Consider the following 27,713-nt stretch of genomic DNA (forward strand, 5'->3'; position numbering starts at 1 on the left):
CTTATTTGGGCCCTTTATTGGCCCCTTATTCCTAAACTATTGAAACCAAAACTCCCAAAATCAATCCCAATCTTTCTTTTGTGGTCATAAACCTTGTGTCAAAATTTCATAGATTTCTATTAACTTAAACTAAAGTTATGGTGCGAAAACCAAGAAAATGCTTATTTGGGCCCTTTTTGGCCCCTAATTCCTAACATGTTGGGACCAAAACTCCCAAAATCAATACCAACCTTCCTTTTATGGTCATAAACCTTGTGTTAAAATTTCATAGATTTCTATTCACTTTTACTAAAGTTAGAGTGCGAAAACTAAAAGTATTCGGACGCCGGACGACGACGACGACGACGACGACGACGACGACGACGACGCCGACGCCAACGTGATAGCAATATACGACGAAAATTTTTTCAAAATTTGCGGTCGTATAAAAAGGTCCTGTGTTTTTCTTACTGTTAATGAAAACTTTTCACTTAATCCATTGTATGTTAGATAGATGCATGATTTGTTGTTAGTTGTTATTGGCTTTAAAATAGCCATCAGTCACTTCAAGTACTCACGACTAGATCTGTTCTATGCAAAATTGAGAATGGACATGGAGAATGTGTCAAAAAGACAACAACCTGACCATAGAGCAGTCAACAGTCTTTTTGTTGTCTGGGTATATATTACCCAGTCATGCCAGGTGGGATGTAAAGAAAAAGAAGAGTGAAAAATGGACCCTAAAGATAAAGGATAGAGTATAATAGGGAGCAATAAATATATTAAGAATGGGCAAAAAAATAAAAATAAATAGAGAATAATAGAATAGGTTAACAATATAAAGATGAGAATTTTTGTGCATTTTTGAGCCTGTCCCAAGTCAGGAGCCTCTGGCCTTTGTTAGTCTTGTATTATTTTTGATTCTAGTTTCCTGTATACAATTTGGAGTTTAGTATGGAGTTCATTATCACTGAACTAGTATATATATTTGTTTAGGGGCCAGCTGAAGGACCCCTCCAGGTGCGGGAATTTCTCGCTGCATTAAAGACCTGTTGGTGACCTTCTGTTTATGGTCAGGTTTTTGTCTCTTTGACACATTTCCCATTTCCATTCTCATTTAAAAAAAAAAATAAAAAAAAAAGGGAAAAAAAAGCCCCAAAAATCAATGAATACAGAAACTAAGGAGCCTGTAAATCAGTGGTTTTCCTTTGTTGCTGTACATCTGTTATATATGTGTTTGTTTTTTTTATACATAAATCATGCCCTTAGGCTAAGATTTCCCTTTCGAATTTTTACATTTGTAATTTTCAGGTCTTTTAAAGCGGACTATGTGATATGGGTTTTTCTCATTGTTATATTTGTAAAATTCTATATCATTTGGTCTCCAGTGGAGAGTGGTTTAAATAGTAATCATAACACATCTTCATATTTCTAAATTCAGGGCATTTTGATTAATAGTTGCTGAGAAAATGACAGAACTTTCATGGGACAGACAGACCGACAGATCTTAAAAGTAAATATAAGAATGCAATGGAAGCAGAATGATATTAGCATACATGTGATCAAAAACTTAAAGCCAGCCAGCTTTTAAAAAAAATAATGGGTACCAGCTGTGAAGGATATTACTTTTTCTGTTTAAAAGCTCAGTACTTTAGAAAAAATCCAATTTTCTCATAAAGAAATAATGATTTGTGGACTTCATAGGTTAGATAGGCTAAATAATTATTCATATTAACCTTGCTGGTAAAAATATTTATTAAAAATTTACATAAAAATTATGCACCAATATTATTTCCTGTTCTGGCTGAGCCGAAAAACTCCTGAGATGGTACTGGCTTTGCTGTCGTAAAATCATCAACTGACTCATTCAAAAGTAAATATCACTTTCATAAATCGCTACCTTCTAGTTTCAATATTTGCATATCAAAAAATTTCTTAAGCATTACCACTCCATAATTAGGAATGTATTTCAGGTAAAACAATAAAAAAAAATTCTCGAGGTAGGTGGATTTACCTATTGAGGCACGATTTGAATTTGAGCTTGAAATTGAGATCTAGTTATATCATAACAGTCAATGATATTAACTGTACATTTGGCTTAGATTGTCTATAGAGATTGACTCTTCATGATTTGCTTCACCTTGCCTGCACAAACACTGATTCCTGGGGATAAAGTCCTGCGTCCTCCAATGTAAGTTCAAAGTCCATGTATGATAATTTACGTCTTGGGAAATTTGTGACAAGTTCATATCGTTCATTGCTAAACCCATTTTCTGCAACATACAGCACTAATGCCTATAGTGGAAAAGAAAGAAATAGTAAGTTGAATATGATGAAACAAAATCGTACAAATTGTAAAGAGAACTGGTGCATTACCTAAAAACCATCATACATGTACCAAGTTTAATGAAGACTAGTTCGTTATTATTGCTGTACTTAACATGGTAAAAAGGTGTACATTAAAAACATCAAACCAGGTGCTCAGCAGGGCCCAGCTTTATACGACCCCAGTGGTCGAACACTGAACAATTGGGGCAAATTTGGTCACAATATTCAAGCTTGATACTGTCTGAATTTTGATTGTGATCAAATTTTTGACATAATATAGGTTTTTGCCACAAAATTAATGTGGTTCAAGATCTAACACATCTATTGCACAATACTGTGCAATTGAATATTTCTTATTGAAACTTTTCAAAATTTGAAATTTGAAAAATGTTGGAAAAAAAAAAATCCCTTAAAAAAATGGTAAACTGAGATCCCCCCCAATTTATTGAAACCCCCCCCCCCTTGGAGCAATAACCCTTAAACTCAATCCCATGCTTTCCTTTGTAATATTGAACCTTGTAGTACGATTCAATACGCTTAAACACAAGTTATTGTCATGATTTTTGGAAACTAGAAACATGCTTCTTTTTGGCCCTTAATTCCAACATATTTTGGGCAATTAACCCAAAACTTAATCCCAGCCTCCCCTTTGTTATATGGTACATTGTGGTACAATTTCAGAGAGTTCCATGCAATTACACACAAGGTATTGTCTGGAAACTAGAAAAATGCTTGTTTTGGCCCCTTTTTGGCCCTTAATTCCTAAACTTTGGCCCCATAACCCCTTAAATGAATCCAAATCTTCTACTTGTGATTTTAAACATTGCAGTATACTTTCAGAGCAATTGAAATACTGGTAAACAAGTTATTATGAAACTAGAAAAATGCTTGTTTTGGCCCCTTTTGGGCCCCTAATTCCTAAACGGTTCAGACCATCATCCCCAAAATAAATCCCAACCTTCCTTTTGTGGTATTGAACCTTCTGAAAAAATTTCATTAAGATCTATTCACTTAAACTAAAGTTATTATCCGGAAACCAAAGTGTCTTCGGACGACGCAGACGACGCTGACGACGCAGACAATGACATCATACCATTATACGAACCCAAAATTTTTTTGGGGTCGTATAATGTTGACTAGAGCTGTACTTTTGCAATACTAGATATTATCAAAGTGCTTATGGTGTGAATTAAAAACATCATACCAAGTTTAATAAGACTAGTGCCTTACTTTAGCTCTGCTTAACACAACCAAAGGGTGTACAATATAAATCATCATATCAAGTTTAATAATTAGGAAAAGTGCATAAATTTTATTATACCAAGTTTTAGAAAGAGTGTTATTCTACGTTTGCTCTACTTTATTAACAAGTTTATAAGATGAAAAAAAACCCAGGTCACTTGTACAGTGAAACAGTCCAAACCGAACACCCACGGGACTTTGCGTTTTGTTCGGTTTATACAGGTGTTCGGATTGTAGAGGTAAACGGAAGTCGACACCAAAATCATTTTGGCATTTACTGACAAGGGATAATAGGTGACACAACAGACGACAGTTTATTTTTGTGTTAATTTAGATGTAAATGTAAAAATAAAAGAAGATGAAGAAAGACGTTTTGCTACATTTTTGTTTATAAATCAAACGCCACTGCCTCAATCACGCTCATCGTTTGGAGATGTCTGACGTGGAGCGATTTTGCTTTTTATATAATTATTTTCTCATCCATTAATTCACTGACCAATTCAGATTCACAGTCACTGTCAAATGACGATTCTGTAGTTGAATCGGGAACGTCATTGTACACACGAGTTCTCTGACTAAACTGGTCACCCGCTGATTGATACTTCGGCACACCATAACAGTGAAACAACAGCAGGGGTCCAGTTTATTCTCGGACTTTATCGTTGCTAAATAGCTAACAGAAGTCTTCGGGAGCATTCAAATCAAATATATATAGGGCCTCTAAAGTGAATCCAGCAATCGAAATCCATTGACCTTGTTGTGTTGCTTGATTTCTTAATCCGGTGAAAGGCTTTAAAACTATTATTTAATTAAACAGTTTAGCTACAGAATGGCAGTTTCGAATTTGTGGTCGTAATTATTTGAGTAAGCAGTAAGGTGCATTTAATTAATCTGAGGGAAAGTTCCTTTCTTGTCATTATCGGCGATGGGGGTAGCTGACCAGTTTAACGTTTCTTTACAAAAAAATCACTTTATACATGGACACAGACATGCTAATAAGTTTGTAATAACAACTCACAAGTTCATTAAACCTCAAATTCCTTTGGGGATACTCTACCATCCTGTGTTTGTTTAATTAAATCATGCAAATAATTAATAATATTTTATTGTTTTGATGGTGTCTTCCCGATTGTCCCACTTTTTGAAATTACAGGTAAAAAGGTAATGAAATCTTGTGGGACAATCGGGAATATGTTTGTGGGACAATTGGGAAGTTTAAATGTGGGACAATTGGGAACTGTTTTTATAATGATTAATTTGTTTTTATAGCGTGTTGCAGTTAATCAAAGGTTACTAATCAATGTAACTTATAAAATATGAACAAAATAAGAACAAATAATAATATTTACATATTTTATTTTGCTCATAGTAGGTACAATTGAAGTATCATATGATATAATATGAAGTCTTTTAAAAAAACATTTTTTTTTAGTCTAAGATGCATATTTTTATTGGCTTTGAACTAGCAGTCAGAACTGTGAGTACTCTCAGATCTGTACTTAGTGTCTTTGTTGTGGTTATGTCCCAAGCCAGGAGCCTGTAAGTCAGTGGTTGTCGTTTGTTGCCGTGTAACATATTTGTTTTTCGTTCATTATTTTGTACATGAATTATGCCATTAGTTTTCTCGTTTTACATTAGTCATTTTGGGGCCTTTTGTAGCTATGTGGTATGGGATTTGCTCATTGTTGAAGGCCGTATGGTGACCTATAGTTGTTAATTTCTGTGTCATTTGGTCTCTTTGGGAGAGTTGTCTCATTGACAATCATACCACATCTTCTTATTTCTTATGGAAGCCTTGCTCTTCTTTATAATTGGTGAAGAGTCCTGTTGACTGCAAACACAATGGGAAAATTGGAAAAGCAACCTTTAATAGTGATTCTTTGAAAGGCTGATCTGGAAAAGTTCTAGACAGCAGCAAATTTAGAGAAAATGGATGGGGGTACAAGAAATGATTTTTACCAGAAGCATGTGCATCCCATATAAAAGAAAAATCTTTCAAATTTTTCAAATATGTATTTTTTCAATCAATTATAACAAAGAAGTTGAAATAATAAGATTTGTGTTCTAAAAAAAGAGAAAATTCCAAAATTGACAAATTGACAAATTGACAGAATGGTCAATAGTGATTCAGAATAGTCAATAGAATGGTCAATTTGACACAAAAAAGCAATAAAATTTTATAAAACTTTCTTATATTAACACCTACTTCAAGGTTTTTTTTAAGTTAGATCTATTCAGATTGGTCCAACCTATCTTTATTGAAAGTATAAAAAAAATAAAGTTTAATTGTGAAACTGTGATTTTTTTCATGATAATAGCCCAAAAATGGATAACATTTGATGAAAACTGACAAAATTATCAGAATTGGTTACTTTCAAATGGCTGTAGCAAAAATAAGTGCACCACCATATGATTTTCGTCACCAATTATTTTTCTAGATTCATATATAAACCCAAAAATCAGGTTCAGAAAAAAAGTTTAATTCAAGACCTTAAAAGATCTATTTCATAAATCAGAAATATTATATTTTTTTAATCAAAAGTGTATCAATCTAATGATTTAAAAAACATTTTTTTTATACTTTTATAAAATTAATATTAAATGTGCAATAATTAATTCTTGTTTATTTAGCAAAACAAACAACAGTTACCTTGTTTATCTAAGAACATTTTACTACATAAAATAATGTGGGACAATCAGAACTTTTCATGTGGGACAATCAGAACTCTAAAATTTTAAAAAGTGGGACAATCGGGAATAAACCGTTTTGATTGGTATTGATCGATTTTGACAGGTAATTTTTAGATACAAATTTACTAACGAGCTTTCAAAAAGCGTTTAGAATTCGGTGTTGACAGGGTTTCGGTTTTTTCAGGTAAGATTAACGTTTATTGATAGGGAAATGTTGTGGGACTTTGAAAATTGTTCGGTCTAAACTGAAATTCGGTTTTATCAGGGTTCGGTTTACCCAGATTTCACTGTATATGTAAATTATTCTTTAACACTATTTTACATATTAAGAAAAATTAAAGATAATGCTAATGCTTCATGTATTTTATGGGTCAATAATAAATCAATGACATATTTTGCCTCTTCACATCTCTTACAAGTAAACATGTATATATAAGAAATTTTCTTACATGCTCTTGGTAAAAGATTGAAACTTGAAAAAAAATTCACAAGTTTAAAAGTCCCCAAAATATTTTAAGTACCTAAAGGGTTGAAAGTACCAGAAAGCAAGATGAACTGATTGCGAAAGAGATATTCTAAGTCTCAAACTTTTAAATGACAGTCAAAAGTCAGGATTATAATGCAGACGAGACCACCAAGGCTGTTTTGTTTTTCATTTGATGAAATATTAGAATGACAATTAGGAAATCTTTGAAATGAAAAACAATACTTAAATTAATGATCTCTTTTCCCATTGTTAAATATATATATACTAGAATTTATTCAAGAAAACTTGTCATAAAATTTCATAAGATGAGCTTCAAATTTTCAAACTTTGAAAAATAATGTTTACTAATTACCATAAGTTTAGATTTACGAGATACTGCTAACTGCTGTCTGTTTCCATCAGGAAATCTGATCATCAGTGATGTCTGAGGATCTGAAATAAAAGGGGCATATTTAAAATTTAAGATCTTTCATTTGCGCCAATTTGATTCTTTCATAAGCATGATTAGCGCCTATCCTATTATTTTTTGATTATCACTAGCATGGATGCTATGTTTGCTTTACAGTGACTTGCCTATGAGTGTTACCGTTTACCTGTAGCTATTGTTCAACCAGATTGAAACATTGACAATACAATAGAGACATTTAAATTGACCAGTTGGTTTGGTAGATTTAAATCTACCTTTATGCTACCTGTTCAGTTTTTTATTCACCTAACCAAAACTTTCAGCATGCTTTTTTCCTGAAGTATTTTTTATCCTATTACTTCACCTGTTACTGTTGTGGTATAACTGAGATAGTTTTTTTTAAAACTTATAATATTTTCATATGGCATCAAGGCTTCAATTTTTATCTTTGTTGAATAATATAATATGCATTCAATCTAAATTAGTTTATATGGTATGAATAAATTACCACTTATATTTGATACATTAAGACTCAAGCTTATTTCATGTTCTTACATTAACTAAACACTGTGAATTGGATTAAAAAAATATCCTTTTCTCATGTTTTTTTATTAGCGAATCCTGAAACAGGTAGAGAAATTAACATTGCTATTAGTCTTTTTGTTATGGAAATGGATGTTTTCCCTGAAATAATTAATCATTCAAATGCCAAAAAACACAACATTTAGAGAATTTTTTTTACTGTCATTCAAAATTTAAGAAGAAGGCAAGCCAGATCAAGACTATATGTTTTCATAAAGAAATTTAATTGCATATCATATAATTCACTACATTTCCTCCTTAATGTTTTCATAGCCAAATACTATGAGTGCTTAGATTTCTTGTATATTGTTGAAAAAAAATAAATTTAATATCTGTTTAGCTTTTTAATGGGAAATAACTCAAAATAATTTGTTTTTGACATGTTCCTTGTACAAATTGTTAATGTATATTCATATTGAAATATCAAAATCATATTTGAATGAACTATTTTATTTACTCTACATATCTTATATCTCATCCAGTATTCAATTTTCTTTATCTGAAATAATTCATAACATTTTTCTAATTTTTATAAACATGATGAAAGTTTTCAAATATTTGTTCATGCTTTTGACAGTATAACTAGATTTTCTCTCTATATCAATATTCCGTTAAATTTCCCATGATATATATATATATCCCTAAAAACAGGTACAGAATTTTGCAATATTTGATTATTTCCATTATCACATTTAAAATGAGTCTCCTCACTTTACAAATTTTTTGGATAAGTTTATTCATATATTTTCACTATATCACTTGATTTGATTATATCCACAGTATTAAATTTTTATTTCATATTCCAATTAAACAATATTAGATCCACTGCATCATCTAACTTTACAATGATTATTTCCAATTTCACATTCATATTGTCCCAACATTAGGAATATTTTGGAATATTTTACCTTTTCATTTCACTTTATCACTACATTAGACTATATTCACTTTATGAATTTAACATTTTGTTTCATTTCCATGATAATTCCCATGATATATATTCCATTTAAACAGGTGAATCACTCTTATAATAATATATCCCAACATTTATAATGAATGTGTTGAAATTATTTCTCCTACTTGCATTCAAATTTGATTTTTTATATCCTTTTAGATAACTTATTCCATATTTTGCAAATTGAATTTCCTTCAGTAAATAAACACAGTATTTTTTCCACAAAAATCCTCTTATAAAAAATTACAAAGAAGAACACCGCAAATATCATAATCCAAATGAAAATCTTGAAGGGACATTATAAAGAAATGCACAACACATAATCCAAATGAAAATCTTGAAGGGACATTATAAAGAAATGCACAACACATAATCCAAATGAAAATCTTGAAGGGACATTATAAAGAAATGCACAACACATAATCCAAATGAAAATCTTGAAGGGACATTATAAAGAAATGCACAACACATAATCCAAAATGAAAATCTTGAAGGGACATTATAAAGAAATGCACAACACATAATCCAAATGAAAATCTTGAAGGGACATTATAAAGAAATGCACAACACATAATCCAAATGAAAATCTTGAAGGGACATTATAAAGAAATGCACAACACATAATCCAAATGAAAATTGAAACTGAAATCACCTAGATAGCTCTTTCATGTGTCACTGACAAATGGACAATACCATGTATGAGGGTTATAAATTTAAAGAATCATTTATTATTTAAAAACAATTTTAAATTTTCATACATATTAATAGGCAGTTAACAAAATATTTTACTGATTCAGATTTTATGGTAAATTTTAGAAATAATATCAATACTGGGGATTTAAAACAATGAAAACCATAAATAGTTCTACCCTTTTAATTTTTTGATAGAATAATCCTAGGTCAAGAAAAATTTCAGGAAAAAAGCATGCTGAAATTTTGGGTTCGGTGAATAAAATTTTTTACAGGTAGATTTAAATCTTACAAAACCAACTGGTCAATTTAAATGTCCCTATTGTATTGTCAATGTTTAAAACTGGTTGAACAATAGCTACAGGTAAACGGTAACACTCATAGGCAAGTCACTGTAACATTTTAACAAAGGTAAGTAAATACATGTACAAGTACTTGACCTACATGTTATATTTGGTAATATCTGGATATAAAAGGTTTTCAATCACTTATCTAACTCCTACTAGCATGAGCTCTTGATACAACAATGAATCCAATGTACATTGTATTGACATTATAAATTAAGTCTTTTTGTAATGATCAATGTTTTTCTCATTAATCATTTGATTGTTTACAGTTTGTTTTTGTTGTTTTGGGGTTGTTTTTGTCGGATTTTTTTTTGGGGGGAGGGGGGGATTGTAATGTCCATGTTATGAGACTAGTTTTAATATTAAAACTTTTGAAGACCAATTCATAAAATGCATAAAGGATGGGTTGGTTGCCTAAATCATAATTTACTGTCATACAAATTTTATCCTGTTAATTTTCTTTACAACACAGTTGCTTCTCTGCCCATCATATCATATATATATCGTACAATATTCAATGTACAGTACGCCCAAGGAGTTTGTAATCCCAAACTCCATACTCCGATATTTTTCCTGGTGTAACACCAGGAAACTCCGACATCCCTCCCAAAATTCTCGGAGAAATTTGGGAGTATTCCCTCCGACTTCCGCGTAAATCCGCTACCTTTTGTTTATTGTATTAGCGACATCTCTCCCAGTCTGGTGTGACGCGGTGTGACACCAGGTAATTAATTGCCCTAATCCGTCTGATCTATGCCGGCACGCGACAGTCAAGGTATGTGAGATTTCTAATGTAATTAAACAATTGTATTTCCTGTCTATTGATTATCAGGTTATATCTGATTGCTTGAAACAAATGAAAGATTAAAATAAAAAAGCAAAACGTTGTTGTTAATTCTTTCAATTACTCTGTACATTTTAATCAAGTTTTTAAACAACTATATTTGATTTTGACTTCCGTTTTTTTATCAGTAAATAAATATTTAATTTACTGAAAGAGATATAATTGTGCAACAATAAACGGAGACTAACGCTGAATAAATGAGGGCAGTTTAAAGAAAAATTACATGTCTCAAAGTTTTTTATACTACAAGTAAAAAAGAAAATATTATTCCTTATCTGTTATGCTAATAATTCTACGCCATTTCCATTTTACGATTACAAAATAAAAGTTTTAAAATCCAAAACGTTGTTGTTAATGCTTTCAATTGCATTAAAGTTTTATAAAAAAATCTATACTTGATTATGACCTCGTTTTTTATTTATCGGTAATTGATATAACTTACGAAAAGAGACATACTTGCGTGAAAATAAACGGAAACTAACGCTGAAGGTATAAAATGTGAGCAGTGAGAAAATTACGTGTCTTAAAACTTGTATATGCAAGTAAAAAAGAAAATACTATTCACCATTCGTTATGCTTAATAAGTCTACGGCATTTTCTCTTCACGATTAGCATTACTTTAGGATATAATACATTTCGGCTACAACAGGAATACTTCTATAGCTGCATCAACTCGTCGTTGCATAATATTCATTTACGCACAATGAATGTAAACCTTTGTGTTGTATTTAGAACAGTTATCTTTAAATATTTTTAAAACAATTAATTGCCGTGGGAAGACAACACGCATCTCAGTGATCAACAGTGCGTGGTTGAACTTGAACTTGACTTCGCTCACAATATTGAATGCTAAAAATAGTGACATCAATTTTGTCCACGAGATTTTTATTTGGCGGGAAATAGTATCATGTAACAGTAAACTCAGGTGACCTTTCTAGATAACCGTGGGAAAATTCATGTAATGATTAACATTTGTGTGGGTTAAGATTGAGGCTCTAGAAGGTCCTTTTACAATTGATTAACCGGATTCTAAATTTTATTCCTTTTCTGAATAAACGAACATCAGCCTTTTATTTATACGTTTCTCAGTCAACAGAGGACATAAACCTGGACATTATTTATACTTCCATAGTCAACACTATACATTAATGGTAGATGAAAACAGGATGCATGTCGTTTAGTTCCTGATGGGCGTTGGTAGAGATCCTCTGTGAAAATGTGTCGATCGTAAAAATCCGATCCACATTTTTTTTTACATATTTCTTTCTTGTACGATATAATTTCATTTTAATATTCTATAGTATAAATTGTTGAAATACTTCTTTTTATATTTCGCCGAGGACTTTTAACAGCAGTAAAATACGGATTGCGCCAATCCAATTTTATTTTAAATAATAAAAGATCAATAACAGATCATAACAGATAAAAAACACATGATTTTATTTCTTCATATAATTAAATAAGGTTGTGATTATTGTGTTGTGTCTGGGCGGGGAATTATCTCAGTATTTATGAATATAGGGCTGCCACATTGCATACAAAACTATTTGTCACTTTACAGTTTCTTTTTTAAATTCAAATATTTCAAGTCGGTAATCTACCGAGGTAGTGAAACATAATATTTTACATTTCAAAATAAATTGAAAGTAACAGAGTTCACTTGTTGGTCCGATAAATTAACTCTAGGGTTTGATTTAGATTGGACAAATTACCGTAAAAACAACATTTTGTTTTAAGCCAGTTGATATTAATTATATAATATTGAACTATTAATGAACCGGATATTCACTGAGTAGGTCATAAAAGGTTCTAATTGTGGTAAAATCATCTTTGTTGAAACTTTGTTGAAAAAACAAAAATTATGACCTGATCGGACTATAATGAAAATACTAAATAAGTGTTTTATTCGTATTTTTATACGTTTTTACGTTTTATTTAATATGACAATGACATGGGCATATACATACAAGAATAATTATCTTATTTTAAATAAAAATGTCACACTTTTATCTGACAATGAATGGACATTTAAATAACGTATTTTAAAGCACACAGGTGCAATCAAGATCGATTAAATGTACAAAGGTAATAAATCTGGCTAATCCGATTATGTTGTCACGCGTCATTAATTTTCAGTTCATCCGATGGGCAATAAACCAATTAACAGCCACGCGGTGTTGGGAGAGAATCTTTGGAGGAAATTGGGAGTAGAATCCGTGATTCGCGGTGTCACACCGCTACACTCGGAAATCGGTGATAAAAGTTCGCGATTACAAACTCTCTGGGCGTACTGTATCATGCAAATTTTCTAAAGTAAATGCAAATTGATTTCTCATGTGATCAATCATGCATGGAAACCTTAATGTAATATTTTTTCCCATAATACTGGTATTATCCCACAATCCTGTGTTGTAACATACTGTATCCCGGTTCTGTAATTCTGCTGTAGCAAGCATTCAAACTTACCTGTATCTTTACCAAGGAAATGTTTATAATTCCTGTCTTCACTCAAACAATAATTATCTGAACTTCCTGTATTATTTAACATGCTGCTTTCACTTTCACTTAAATTTGAAATATTGTTTATGGAATCATTTTTCAAATCCTGGTCATTTTTTGCTCTATCAGTGTTTGTCTTATCATCGTTTATCTTCTCTTTGGCTAATTTTGTACTTTTAACATTTGGCGATGACTTAAGAGGCGATTGTGACACTTCATCTTCGGAACCTGAGAATGTTTCAATATCATTGCTGTCGGAATCTGAATCTATTATAACAGTTTGAGGCACTTTGTTTTGGTTGATAGAAGCTTGCATGGCTGCCTGTAATTGTTCATCTTCGGTAGCATCTACGATGCTCGGTTCTCGACGTGCACGTTTTGCTGCTGGACTGGGTTCCTCAGACGGATCATTGTAAGGATGCTCCATCAAGAAATCTGTAACTGTAAAGTAAGATTTCAGTAGATTGTGTAACACACAAAAACCTTGCCTACATTAATTTATTTAAATATTGAAAGTTTAAATTGAGATGTTACTATAGGTTCACCATTAGCAATAAGGGTAAGACCATATGATATTCTAAAGGCATCAGGACAATTTAATCTCATCTGTTACTATGCATGTTTTTTTTCTTGGATTATCTTTGTTTAAATTTATTTGCACTTTTGTATGCAATTGATTCCTGCATTTTGTGCTGCAGATTCTTTTATTTCCAGCTCTTACTAGGCCAGGATATTCATTTTCAAAATCCTAATCAATAAAACTGAGTAAATGATTAGATAGACATGTATCCCAAAATACTTCCAGTAAATTTAATGAGGTCTTTCTTATGTGTTTTATTCCTTTTTTGCCAACAAGTCATTGCTTTACATCATTTATCTTAAAATTTCAAAAAGACATTCTACTGTTTACAATGATGATAGAGAAAATATGTAAAATGTTTTACCTGCTAGTAAACCAAATTGCTTCATAAAATTCTCTGCAATAAAATATTAAATTCATAAATGTTTCTTACCTAGTTCACAGAATACTGTGGCATCTAATTTGTTCCATGTTGACATGTTTTCACCTAATAAAAATAAGAGGAAAAAATTTACTATTTTGCTAATTTACTTTTTGCATATTTCAACTCGTCATGGAGTAGAAATTTTGACAGTTCTGTTACAAATTGAGAATATGAATACAACAGGAATGAATGTGTGTGATGTCTTGCTAAGAATACCTCACTTGTAATTTAAAGTATTATATCACAGGTGTTTTGTGTCTGACTAATCAGAAAAGCCAACACAGGTTACAGGTCATTGTTGCAAAGCTGAAAGCTAAATTATAAAATATGAAGTCATCGTGCTCCATGGTTTTTAAGAAAATCTATGACATCAGTTTTAAAGTGGATTCAATATATTGTAAAATTCAAAGTTCAAGTAAACATTACAAAATTATTTGACAATCTGAAAAGTGAGATTCAGAATAGTTTTAAGGCTGTGCTACCTGTTCGTGGATCCACCACTGCAACAAATGGCCACTGATTAACTTTGTAAAACTGACAAAACTTTTTCCCTTCTTCACTATCATGGTACACCTGCAAGAAAATACCATCAATTATTTAGACCTTCTGGTCCATTTTCAGTTACCATTTTATTTCAAGTTGTTGTTGTTATATACATTAAGTAATAATAATGTATTAAAAATTGTTCTTGTTGTAATAAAAATGAATTAAGAGCAGTCTATGCACATTCGAAGTAACCAACAGGACTAGTATTTAACATTCAGTTAAAAAAGGCTACATATTAACTTTCCAGTTACAGATCAGTTCATGACTTGGAGACCTTTGTTATTGTCTAACCACCACGAACATTGTCTTGCTGAAAATTTACATGTTCCTATTACTGTCCAAAGTCAGGAACCTCATGATGGTTTGTCATATATTCATGATTTGTCTTTTTTTAAAGCTACCAATGGACAGTGGTTCTCTCTGGGCACTCATGCTTCCTCCACTAATAAAAATTGACTGCCAAGGAATTGGACAATAGTGTTGAAAGTGGCATTGTCTTATCAGGGCCTTTTATAGCTGACTATGCAGTATGGGCTTTGCTCATTGTTGAAGGCCACACAGTGACCTATAGTTGTTAATGTCTGTGTCATTTTGGACTTTTGTGGATAGTTGTCTCATTGGCAATCATACCACATCTTCTTTTTTATATGAACACCAACCAATCAATTATCCTTTTTTAAAGAGTACTTGGTATGATTGATGTTATGGTAGATCTTTGATAATCTCTTTTAAATTTATTCAATAATAGTCTTAACAAATACTATAGACATATTTTTGTAAGTGTAGCATTTTTTTTACAGAAATTGTTTTCCTTACATTCTGAACAAAATATCACATTTTTTTAATCAGACATTTTTTACAGTGCGCATACTAGCCATGAAAACCTATACAGTGAATTTCAAGAGAAAATAATAATTAAAGCTTAAATTCTAGTACTCATTTTTATTCCCCTTCAAAAGAAAATTGAGCTAGCCATACATTACTTACATTTGTAAACTCTTCTGTTGTTAATTCTGAATGAACTTAACATCAAAATAAAGCGAATTATTATTTATTTTTTTAATAGACTGAGGTTTAAATTAAGATTGGGCTAAAATAAATGACAGGGGTTAACTTTAATTAATAAATTTACATGGGTTTAAATATCTTTCATGAAGACTTCTTTTCCAGTTGCATTTTTTTCTCATTTTTTTTAGTCAATTCTATGAGCACATTAAATATATAACAATTCCATCATCCAGGGGGTACTTATCATTAATAAGACAATCAAATGTATCAGGTATACCAAGGGGTGACACAAGGTTGCTAATGTACAGTTTCACACTATTGGTAGTAATCTTTCCCCCAGATTTCAATTTTTATATGTTTAAGGATGTACTTAAGTGAGGTAAGGTAAAAATTATAAAATCAAGAATTTAAAATTGATAGTATAAGCTGGTAAAGCATTCGTTAAGGATAAAAATAAGCTAAAAATATTGATAGGTCATGGACCTCTTTTTCAAGATATTTGAGATTTAAAATATGGAGGGAAAAGGCTGACACGGACTTTTACCTTATATTTGCATTGGTATTATTTGGGTCTCAAAACAAAAGAAAGAAAATCAAGAATCTTCTAAAATTTTGGTAAATGACGTTTCATGAGCTATTTAGTCTTATATGAAAAAATAAATAGGTGTTATGGGGCAAAATATTTTACCATGTGTTGTATGGAAAAACACCAAGGAGTCCGAACATGTTACACAAATTCCAAAACCTCACCTAAGTACATCCTTAAACACCTGCTATTAGCCCTAAAGTCATAAATACAGATTTTACTATACCTGCCAGAAAATAAAATTGTCTTTGATGACAGCCTTGGCATTTTTGTTGCTCCATACATCTCTATTTAATGCCTGGCAAACAAATTCTTGCACATTCTGGACATTTACCAATAGCCATTTATTCCTGGTTTTACCTTCATCTCGTAACTGAAACACAATTCTAATTTGAAATATACAGATCAGATTTGTTATAAAAACCTGATGACATATCCAATAGTTACTATTAGTAATTTTTTATTTAAGAAATAATTCCTTCATGTCATGCTCTATGCTCATTTTAACATGGGTAGGCATTATATTTGTCAATATTTTACACTGAGCGTTAGCGAGGTGTAAAATGTGGTCAAATATAATGCCTACCCATGTTCAAATGAGCATAGAGCATGACATGAAGGAATTATTTCGATTCTAATAGGACAAATATAGTATTTTTATAGGTTGAAGCGTACGAAATAGCCGTAAAAATGTTTGGCTGTTCCCGTTTCCTCCTGTGCATTGCATTTCATATTTGATAAGTTTAAAAACTACGAGCAGGGTAAATATATGTTGTTTCATAAAAATATATAATAAAAGTTTATGTTAGCTGCCTAAATGTATATATTTTAAAGGATAACGATGGAAAATAACGTTAATATAAACAGTAAGTTTGTGCGCATGTGTCAAACATATTTTGTGCTCATTAGAACACGGCTTTGTTTACAAAGCGTAATAAGGACGTCATATTAGAATAAAGATTACAACATAAACATTCATATTTTATTTTCAATTTTCTTGTTAGTAAACAATTCTTTTTAGATTTTTATAGAAGTCTTTTTTTAAGTTGGTATCTGAGAGGCAAGAAAATCTGGATTCTTATTTACTTTATTGACTTAATTTCTTCTATTAATAAATAACCAAGACCTTCGAACATTCTAAGCATAATTTTTTAATCACAAAGATGGTTAACACATTTGGTGTGAACACGAGGAAGCTATCATGCTGCACTTTGAAACTTATACAGCATGATTAAAGTGGTACAAAACACCTTGACTAAAACTTATTTGCCTATTTTCATAAAGTATTGACAAAAAATTTACTTTGACAAAAATATAATACATGGAGAATGTGTCCATGATACACAGTTGATGCCCTGCTCTATTACGTTATAAAGGGACATAACTCCAGAACTGTAAAAGTGACACTACATTAATTTGAACTTGACCTGAGCTTCGTGGTAATAAGCATTATATATAATTTCATAACATTTTGTTGTGGAAAACTAATGTTATTTAACAAAAACAAAAAATTTGGCTATTTTTCATTTTGAAAGGAGCATAACTCTCGAACGGTAAAAGTGACACCACCAAAATTCAAACTAGAACTGAGTTTTGTGGTAATAAGCATTGTGTACAAGATTTATTACATTTGTTTGAGGCAAATTAAACTAAAGTTAGAGAACATAAATGAAAAATTCAGCATTTTTTTTCCATTTGGAAGGGGCATAACTCTAGAACAGTACAAGTGACACCACCAAAATTCAAACTTCATCTGTGTTTTGTGGTAATAAGCATTGTGTATAAGATTCATAATATTTGGTTGAGGCAAACTAAAGTTAGAGAACGGAAACGAAAAATTCAGCAATTTTTCCATTTGTAAAGGGCATAACTCTAGAACAGTATAAATGACGCCACCAAAATTTAAACTTGATCTGACCAGTCAGGATCCTACTTCGTCAAAATTATCTCCCCATTACGCCAGTTCATTTTCACAATCGTAAAAATGGAAGCCATTGTAGCGATGACGCGCTACCAATTTTGCTCTTGGAAACCGATAAATTTATCCACATTGCACCAATACGATCCTTATATGTCAGTTATATTTTAAAAGACAAATGTATCAACTAGCTAATGAGCATCAGTTAATGATCTTGTCTGCATTGATTCAACTTAAAACTATTGTCTGATCGGTTGTTAGGTGGAATTTTCGAAAAATCATAAACATTTAAAAAAAATCTAATTAAATATTTCGTGGAAGGGCAGACTAGATTTTTTTAGTGGTTGAAGACTATAAACCCTAGTTATCACACACAAAAAATTAGAATTTTTCGAAGATATGCATTTTCATCATCCAACTTGTAAGACTGTCGTCAAGTACTTTCAGTAAAAAAATAGCTATTCGAACACACCTTCCCTGTTTGTGTGACTCATTAGATAGGTATTTCACTTGACCCATATATTTCATCTTTTAGTACTGTTATTTTTTTGTGTTATAAAGTCAACCTGTAGCTTTAATTTATAAAAATGATAGAATCTGAAGCGAGACGATGTATGAAATATTCTTACTTTGAACGATATCAAGACAAAATACTCAACTCAAACACGCCCTAACATAAAAAGGTGCACTCGATTTTCTCTTTTCGATACAATTGTTACCTATTTTTTGGAATTTTTTCTTCAGTCACATAATGGAAGGGCAGACACGAAAATTACTGAACTAATAGATTGATATCTTTTCCGTCCGTGGTAATTTTTTCAAAAAAATCGGAGGTTATGCATTTTTGTCATCCAACTTGAAAGATACCCATGTCGTCGACTTGATATCTAATTGTTCTGCTTAACTATGTACTAGATAAATTGAAAACTTATGCAAATGGTGTTTTTGAAATAAAACACCTCGTAATTGAGAAGAAAATTGCAGTTTTGTTTGTTTCTATTAACTTTTTAAAAATTTGTCACTATAGTAAACAATACAGTAAACATTTATCGCCTTCTCTAATAGAGAGCTTCGATTCTTTTGTTCTATTTCAACCTGGTTTCCGACTGTGACAGTGTTTTGTGGTTATAAGCATTGTTTAAAAGTTTCATAACATTTAGGTGAAGAAAACTAAAGTTAGAGAACAGAAACCAATTTTTGGACGTTGGATAAATAGCAGTTTGACAAACACTAATTTTGATCATTGAGAAGCTTATAATATTTCCTTCACAATAGAACATGATTAAAACGTTCAGTTGATTTTTACAGGGTTATCTCTCTGAAGTGTTATATTCCACCTTAAATGATTTTGTATATTTTTCTGCTCCTTAATATCTACAGAATCATAAATAAATGTAAAAATACATATAACACTTTTTTTATTTTTTTTTATATATTTTGAACTTCTGTGTGTGTAATAGCAACTAATTTGATTTTATCAAATATTTTTTTAAAGTTTGGGTAGACATTTCTTAAGTATCTTTTAAAATACTCCCTTATAATCACCTACACTTGCAAGTGTTCCCTTGAAAGTGATATCTATAGGAGGACGAAATAAATCTTCTAATGTTCTCTTCTTGTTGGGAACACTGGGGACACTTCCAGATGCTAGCATTTCTTCTTGCTGTTCTGAAAATTTATTCACATGTAATAAGAATTGATAAAATTGAGAATGGAAATGGGCAATATGTCAAAGAGACAACCCAACTAAAGAACAGAAAACAGAGAACATTTATATTTATGCAGGATTTCAAAATTCACCAAATTGTTTTATTGGGAAATAATTCTTAGAGTACTAATCAATACATTGTAAATTGTGCAAGTACTACAATCTGCTAATTACTGTACAAGTACCATTAATGTTCCAGACTTTGAACATGCACGTCGATATGTGCCAGGTTTAAACAATCATTTTTAGTACTTAACATTGTTGAAGGCCGTACGGTGATCTATAGTTGTTAATGTCTGTGTAATTTTGGTCCTTTTGTGGATAGTTATCTCATTGGCAATCATACCACATCTTCTTTTTTATACTTCCCCCTTTTTTATCACCATCAGTTGAATAACATTGGATATATGTATTGACAAATGCACAATGAAAATCAGATAAAAAAAATACATGTACCACAAACATAAATGTATATTAGACATCAAAATAATACATAAATAGAACTTACAAAAGAGTTAACACATGGTAATCTAGATAAAATCACTCTTTTGGTGATGGTTAATGTTTGTGATTGTTGATAAATCTTTTGATTGATTGATTGTGTTTAGCACAACTCATAGATGCCAACCCCCTTTTGACACAATCAGTAACAAACTATCAAATTTTCCGTATTCTTGAAAAGTTTTCAGTAATCATTCATAAACGTGCATTTACCAATAAAAATTACTGACGAGTGGTTGCAAAGTGATGTACACTAAAATTTGTCATTTAACATGTTGTCTGTAGTATGTATTCCATTCATTAATTGTTCAGATGTTCTCGACTCAAACATTTTTGTTTTGTCAAGGAGAAGTAGAGAAAGGGGGAAAGCTACTTAATAAAATGCAAGTTTGCCTCTTCGGAAGTCAGTTAGTTACCCAACAATAGGTTGATAACTCCCGAGAAACTGGAAGCATTACATTGGCGTTTCCTAAATACTGGACCAGGACGGAAAAGTAATGATAAAAATCCGTGTTTTACAAAATTGAACGTCGATGATTGGGAATCCGTAACTATTCGACTTTGACCGTAATAGCGTAGTTTTTATCGCAAAATCGGAAAAACTACGGAAAAATCGTAATGGTTGGCATCTGTGACAACTAACAGCACAGTGCAACTAAGCCATTTTTTTCGTAAAATCTTTGTGAATAAATATTTTGATTGATGGATTGTTTGTGTTTAACATGACTTTCAGCACACTTTGTTATATATATGGGGGTAATTTTGTATTGATGGGGGAAGCCAGAGTACCTGGCTAGAAACAATTATTTTTAGCTGGAAAACTTGTAATCCTTGTCAATTAAGGCTGAAAGCAATTACAAATTTGCCATAACCCAGTTTGGAACTAACAATGACAGTGTCGACAGGTCAATGATCAATGAAGAACTATTAAGATCACTCAGCCACCAAGACACCAATAAATATATTGAAGTATCTGACTGTAAATTGAATAAGCCTTACCCATATCAATAACTGACAAGATTGTAAATCAATGAGCTAGCATCCTCAATCATGAGTAATATCAATGTTTTATTGACTTCACTTTACAGCAACAGAATGATCTGCCACATCCACTTGTATTTTTGTCTTTGATGAGTTAAGCCTTTTTCAACTGATTTTTATAGTTCATTCTTATGTTGTACTGTTATACCACTGTCCCAGGTTAGGGGGAGGGTTGGGATCCCGCTAACATGTTTAACCCCACCAAATTATTTATGTATGTGCCTGTCCCAAGTTAGGAGCCTGTAATTCAGTGGTTGTCGTTTGTTTGATGTTACATATTTGTTTTTCGTTATTTTAAAGAAAAAAATTTACATAAATAAGGCTGTTCGTTTTCTCGTGTGTCTTATCGGGGCCTTTTATAGCTGACTATGCGGTATGGGCTTTGCTCATTGTTGAAGGCCGTACAGTGACCTATAGTTGTTAATGTCTGTGTCATTTTGGTCTTTTGTGGATAGTTGTCTCATTGGCAATCATACCACATCTTCTTTTTTATATAACAGAATCATTTATGTGTAGTGTTTGTCTTACTTGCTTCAGCCTGAAAATCTCGAAAACCATCAAAAACTGATCTTGTTTTTCTTCTTCTGCCTCTAAAACCTATGGAAAAACAGAGAGCATTTTAAGCTTAGAATATTCTGTCAAAACAAGTGCCACATTAACACTGTGTATCTGTAATCAACATGCTCATTGAAATGTGCATAAATTAGGCTGTTGGTTTCTCTTTTGAATTATTTCACATTTTGTCAGACTGGGGCCTTTTAAAACTTATCATACTGTATGTGTTTTGTTCAGTATTGAAGGCTATATTGTTACCTATAGTTGTTCATATCTTTGACATTTTTGTCTGGCAATGGATATCTCACCAAATTTCATTACTTTATTTTTAATCAATGTTATAGTGATTTCATTAATGCAGAGAGTTTACCATTATAAATGTGCCTTTCAACTTGTCAACTTTTTTCATTGTTTAGATTTGAACACAGAAGAACATGGTGCAAGAAGGAGTTCAATCCACCTGTGGAGTCAAAGTTCACTTTCTGCTAGAAACATGACATCACATTTTATAGAGGAAATACATGTATGTTTTTATTTACATATGGTACCATTTGTACATGTAGCAACCGTGTATTTTCTTCACAAATAATACATGATGGTCTAGATGTATAGATTCTGCGTACTGATGTTGTTTATCATCCTAATGTGTTTTTATGGTTCTTTCATTTGTCTTTGTTCTATTATTAATATTACTTTTACTGTTGGATTAATTTATGTGATATCCATTTAATGTGGCTCGGTACTTAAACATCCCGTCAATGTGTTTGTATTGTCTTTAATTTTTTGCTGGTTTGTTTTGTATATGCGACTTTTTGTATTTCTTTGGTTCTTATAACGTGACTCTGTACTTTAAAAGATCTCGTCAGTATGATATTGTTCTATTTTATGTCATTATGATATATTTCTATGATGAATTACAAAATACGTTGAACCACAAATGTCAAAATTATTCAATCGCGAAGTGGAATGAACTATTTGTGGATTGTTATAAATTCTATATAACTTTTGGACTATTTTAAATCTCGGTCTATTTCTGAAATTAATTCTTACATACTTTTGATTTTTTAACCCTTTATGCTAACATTGCCTATGTGAAATTTCAAAATTGTTTGTATATACATTGAACGACAAATATATGTGACGTATAATATTTTCTGACGTCAGACACACAAATCATTGAATGTGTTTGTAGATAGTTGATTTTGTGTTCTGTTACATTTTAAAATTGTTACACGATGATGACTGCTGTACCCATATTTTGACTATTTTATTTATTATGTCTGTTTAGTTCACGCATCATTGTAAATATAACGGAATTTGATGAGACTGTCATCAAAGTGAGAGGGTTAGCGCTATAAAACCAGGTTTAATCCATATATATTACTAAAGTAACGAGGTCCAATTTGTCAGCCGTCATTGGGTAAAAACGAAAAATCAAAGTATTCAAATTTATATATAGCCAATATAGGACAATGGTGTTGATTAAAAATTACACCACTCCAGACTCTTTTTGTTTTCCATATAATTAATATTGCCAATAATTAACAAAGTTCTGGGTCGAATCCGATACGGATAATAATATATTCACCTGTTACCTATTACCTGATCTGTACGTTCCGCATCTGAGAGGCGCACCACCAAACGGTGTATATCAGGTCATAATCACAGGGTTGACACTACTAAATTTAATCATTGTCAAATTGTTCCCTATTGTAGTATTTTAATCAGTAAGACTTTCTAAGATGACAATACGAATACTAAAAATCTGGACTTAAAATAAGGCGTATAGGTACACTTTCCAATTTGTTAGCGGGCATGACATAAAACAAAGAATCAAAGAATTCAACTTTATTTCTAACTAATTGCTGTTGATTAAAAAATACTCCACTCCAGGACCTTTTGTTTTCCAAATAATTAATATTACCAATAATTGATAAATTCCAGGCCGACGGGTTCAAACAGAAAGATTTTGAAAGCATAGAAAACTGTGAGTCTTATAATCGGCATGACTTTATCAGATGACAATCCCAATACTAAAATAAGGTTTTACGCATAGTAATGTACTTTAATTCTGTCACGGACCTGCGATATCACGGGTGTGTTCTTGTGTTAATTAATTTCCCAAAGCTGTCTGTTGTTAAAGACTTACAACAACAAATACACATATCAAATTTGGTAAATTCTAAATTGACAGTCCACGATAAAAACAGTTTAAGAAAATTTTTACGATTCACATCTTTGATTATACATGTGCCAACAGTATGAGTATTGAGTAGTAGAGGGTAATATTTGAGTTTTACCATAAATTGGCATTTCTTCTACCAATGTTTCACTTCGCTGTGGTATTGGAGCTCTAACTTCATCTCTAAAAATAAATAAGATCATGAAAAGTTATCTGACTAACACTAAATGTACACAGAAAAATATAAAGCATGAGTAATATATACATGTATCACAAAAAAAAACTGGAGGTGATCATTTAGGAAAAATTATTTTTGTTTTCAAAATTCCAATAGGGAACATACTATATATAATTGTATAAATAAACCAATTTTTCAAGACGTTTCGGCCATTGGCCTTCTTCAGTTCTTTATTTTATTTTAATTACCCATGTTTCTTTGACGCTCATGACACTTCAAGTACAAAATGTATGTAATGTGTAGAAAAGATGATGTATAAACTGCATTTGCACAATTTGTCAATTTAAAAAAAAAAGACAATCAACTACTTTTCAACTTGTTAGTTTGAATGTCACTTTAGTATCATTTTCTTCCCTTTTAGTAAATAGTACATTTAGTATAAGTCAAATCATGTAAATGAAAAAAAAATATTTTAATTTCAGGGAAAGTTGGCCATGGACATGTTGGAGAATCAGAAGAGTGGTGTTCCAAGCAGAATTCATTAATTTTTGAAAATATGTTTGAAATCTACATAGAAATTTCCTTCAAAATTATTGTCATCATGAAAAATAATTAGGGTTTATAGGCATACTTAATGCTTCAAAATGTTCATTGTTGTTTCAATTACTTGATTTTTTTCATACACGTCATTTCAAAATAGTAGAAAATAAATCCTCATAGAATTTTTTTTGTCACTCAATTATATTAATGATAAATTACCCATCATTCCCATAATCTGAAGTTGACGGCTGATCATTCTCTGTTACAACACCATCTGTATTACTGTCCATGTGCATTCCTATGGCCATGTCAAGGTTACAGTTGCATGCTTCCAACAAACGAACACCAACTTCATTTGTAGCTCCTAAATATTGAAAGAAGAAAATGTAAATATATATATCATGTTATTACTAATATCTATTAAAATAATTGAATTAATCATTATAATGAAACTTGAAGATCTAAAGAGTCTGTGCCTCTCACCTAAATCTATGTGCATCTTTAACATGTTTAACAATGGACACTCAGCAACATTGTAGACTACATGTAGATAATTCATAAGTAAAATCTCAGGTTTTTTTTTTTATCTTTTAATGCAGATATTTTTTTCGGTTTACAATATCCCTCTATCATCATGAACATGATTAACTTTACAAATGATATACAATGTCAGATCTTGAACATGTTGAAGTATAGAATAACAATAACAATATCATAAATATGAATAGTTTTATTTGTCAATCAAGTCACCCATGAACATGATGAAGAGCAGAATAATTAATACAAATTGTGATATATACATGTGGTTAACATTGATTTTATTGATTACAGTGATGAAAAAAATAAAACAAAAAGTATAGATTCTAGCTATCTATCATTCTATAGCCACATGATAGCATTGTATAGGTACATTTGTACTGACATTTATTATCTTTTTGTGAAATCAATTTGATGTGGCTCTGTAAATCCTGTCATTGTGTAATTTTGCTATGGTTCATTTTTTTGTATTCATGTCTTTCTTTTTCTTCTTCTTTTTAAAACACAAAATGAATACAATTTGCATAAATCTGGGTGCTGCCAGGATATAAACCTTTTAAAATTAGTTTTGTCTGCATTCAGGGAAAATTTCATGGTGCAAACATAGCCATTTTTGTTGAAGTGTATTGGTGAACCTTTAAAAAAAACCTCAGGAGCTCATCAGATAGCTGCAGAACTGTAGCTCTTACTCTTTAAGTCCTCAAATAAACAAAAAAATATCATGACCAAAGACTAAGAGCTAAAGTTCCACAGCTACTCATCAGGTAACACCTGTCCAATGACTAAATCTTACTTTACTGTTTGCTGAGTATTTACTTTTATCTGACGTTAGATTCGTGTCAACAACAAAAATAAAGCCCAAAAAAGCAAAATGATTGGAGTGCAAGTGCCAATGTCAGGGGCTTAATGACAGCCATACTTCGTTGTAAGCTTTTTTTTGTGTGATTATATTCAAGAGAATAAATAATCTCACGACTAAATCTGAAAAATGGACATCGAAATAACCTGTAATTGCACAGAACTGTTCTAAAATAGCATTATCAACATTTGTTGCCATTCTTTCTTCAAGCCGCTAACTTCGGAACCTCTCTTTTTCTGGTAACCATCTTACTCTTCTTCAGAAAGGCGTCGTAGTCTATAACTGGAAACCAGTAAAAAAAAAGTTTAACTAATAACCATTTAAAATCTTAAAATAGAATAGGAAGCAAATCTACGCCTTAGAGCCGTAATTTCCCAATGTTTGTAGAGTAAGGTTAGAATTTGTTTGTTTGGCTTGCTTGCTTTGTTTGTATACTTAAAATGTTTGCTCATGTTTAAATCCATTTATCTTGTTTATAGTTGTCAATCAATCTCAGGCGCAGAGATCATATCCGTTCCGTTCAATACGGCTTTGTCCGAACACTACACTCAATATGCAATATGTTTATATATTGGTATACACACTATACATGTATAAGCTAGAGTTAAATGTGGCGCTGTTTTATTACTATTTATTTGCATGCTGCCTGCCTTTTTTATTTGTTATTGCATATATTTTTACTATTCGGTGAAAAGCTAACATTAGTGCTTATGTTGTAATATGCATATATACAGTAGGACAACCGGATGTGCCTTTTTGGCCAAAATGTGATTCGGCCGCGCTCGGTAGTCCTACGCCGAAAATTGGACATTTTTGCGTCGGCCGATGTCAACTGAAAAATGGCGCGCTTTTGTAAAAAAATCATTCGTTTACGGCTTGAAAGTACCGGCGGTAAATTCTGTTGATTGTAAGCACATTTATAAGAGAAAAATATATGAGTTTACTTATTATTTTCATGTTTGAATTTTTTTTTAAAAGGAAATCTTATCTTTTCACATCTGAACATAGAATTTAGGATTTCGATTTTCTGCACTGTAGAATTAAATAGCAATATTAAAAGGGGGTACACAAAAATGCATTTCCTTCATTTTTCCTAAACTTTTTACATCGTAATCTCGCTAGTTTTTCACATAGATATTCGTAAAGAAAAGGGGTGTCCAAAGTCAGGGCAAAAATTGTACCCATTTTAAAGTAGGGGTCTCAATATTTTATAGGTTTTTCCTTGCAAGGTCAGTAGAATTAGAAATTGGAAAAGTTTCTGTGTTTAAAGAAAATATTCATTCAACTATCAAACATAGCTGAATCCTTATATATGCAACCCCTATAAAAATATTAATATGTGTCAATAAATTGTAAAATTATAGATTTATTTTCGAAATTGAAAAAGGTGCAATTGTCGCATATTTCTCTTTTACGTCTATTGGTCTGCTATAATTATTAGATGACTCTAAAAAAATCTCCGCCTCGATTTTTTTTATACTTTAATTTTATAATCTTTGG

The 27,713-nt window shown here is 31.4% G+C and overlaps 1 protein-coding gene across 1 annotated transcript; it reads right to left on the bottom strand.

The window, feature by feature from the left end:
* Positions 1–1,710: 1,710 nt before the first annotated feature.
* Positions 1,711–26,492, bottom strand: LOC143082027 (UBX domain-containing protein 7-like). Its single transcript, XM_076257612.1, has 11 exons — positions 26,360–26,492; positions 25,037–25,181; positions 24,218–24,282; positions 21,891–21,959; positions 19,662–19,780; positions 16,421–16,567; positions 14,537–14,627; positions 14,064–14,117; positions 13,018–13,491; positions 7,080–7,159; positions 1,711–2,274 (listed from the first exon to the last, which is right to left on the bottom strand). The coding sequence occupies exons 1-11, from the start codon at positions 26,409–26,411 to the stop codon at positions 2,116–2,118; spliced, it is 1,455 nt and encodes a 484-aa protein (XP_076113727.1). The 5' UTR covers positions 26,412–26,492; the 3' UTR covers positions 1,711–2,115.
* Between the last annotated feature and the right edge of the window lie 1,221 nt (positions 26,493–27,713).

The sequence above is a fragment of the Mytilus galloprovincialis genome, chromosome 1 (assembly GCF_965363235.1).
Source record: "Mytilus galloprovincialis chromosome 1, xbMytGall1.hap1.1, whole genome shotgun sequence".
In the NCBI taxonomy this organism is placed as follows: domain Eukaryota; kingdom Metazoa; phylum Mollusca; class Bivalvia; order Mytilida; family Mytilidae; genus Mytilus; species Mytilus galloprovincialis.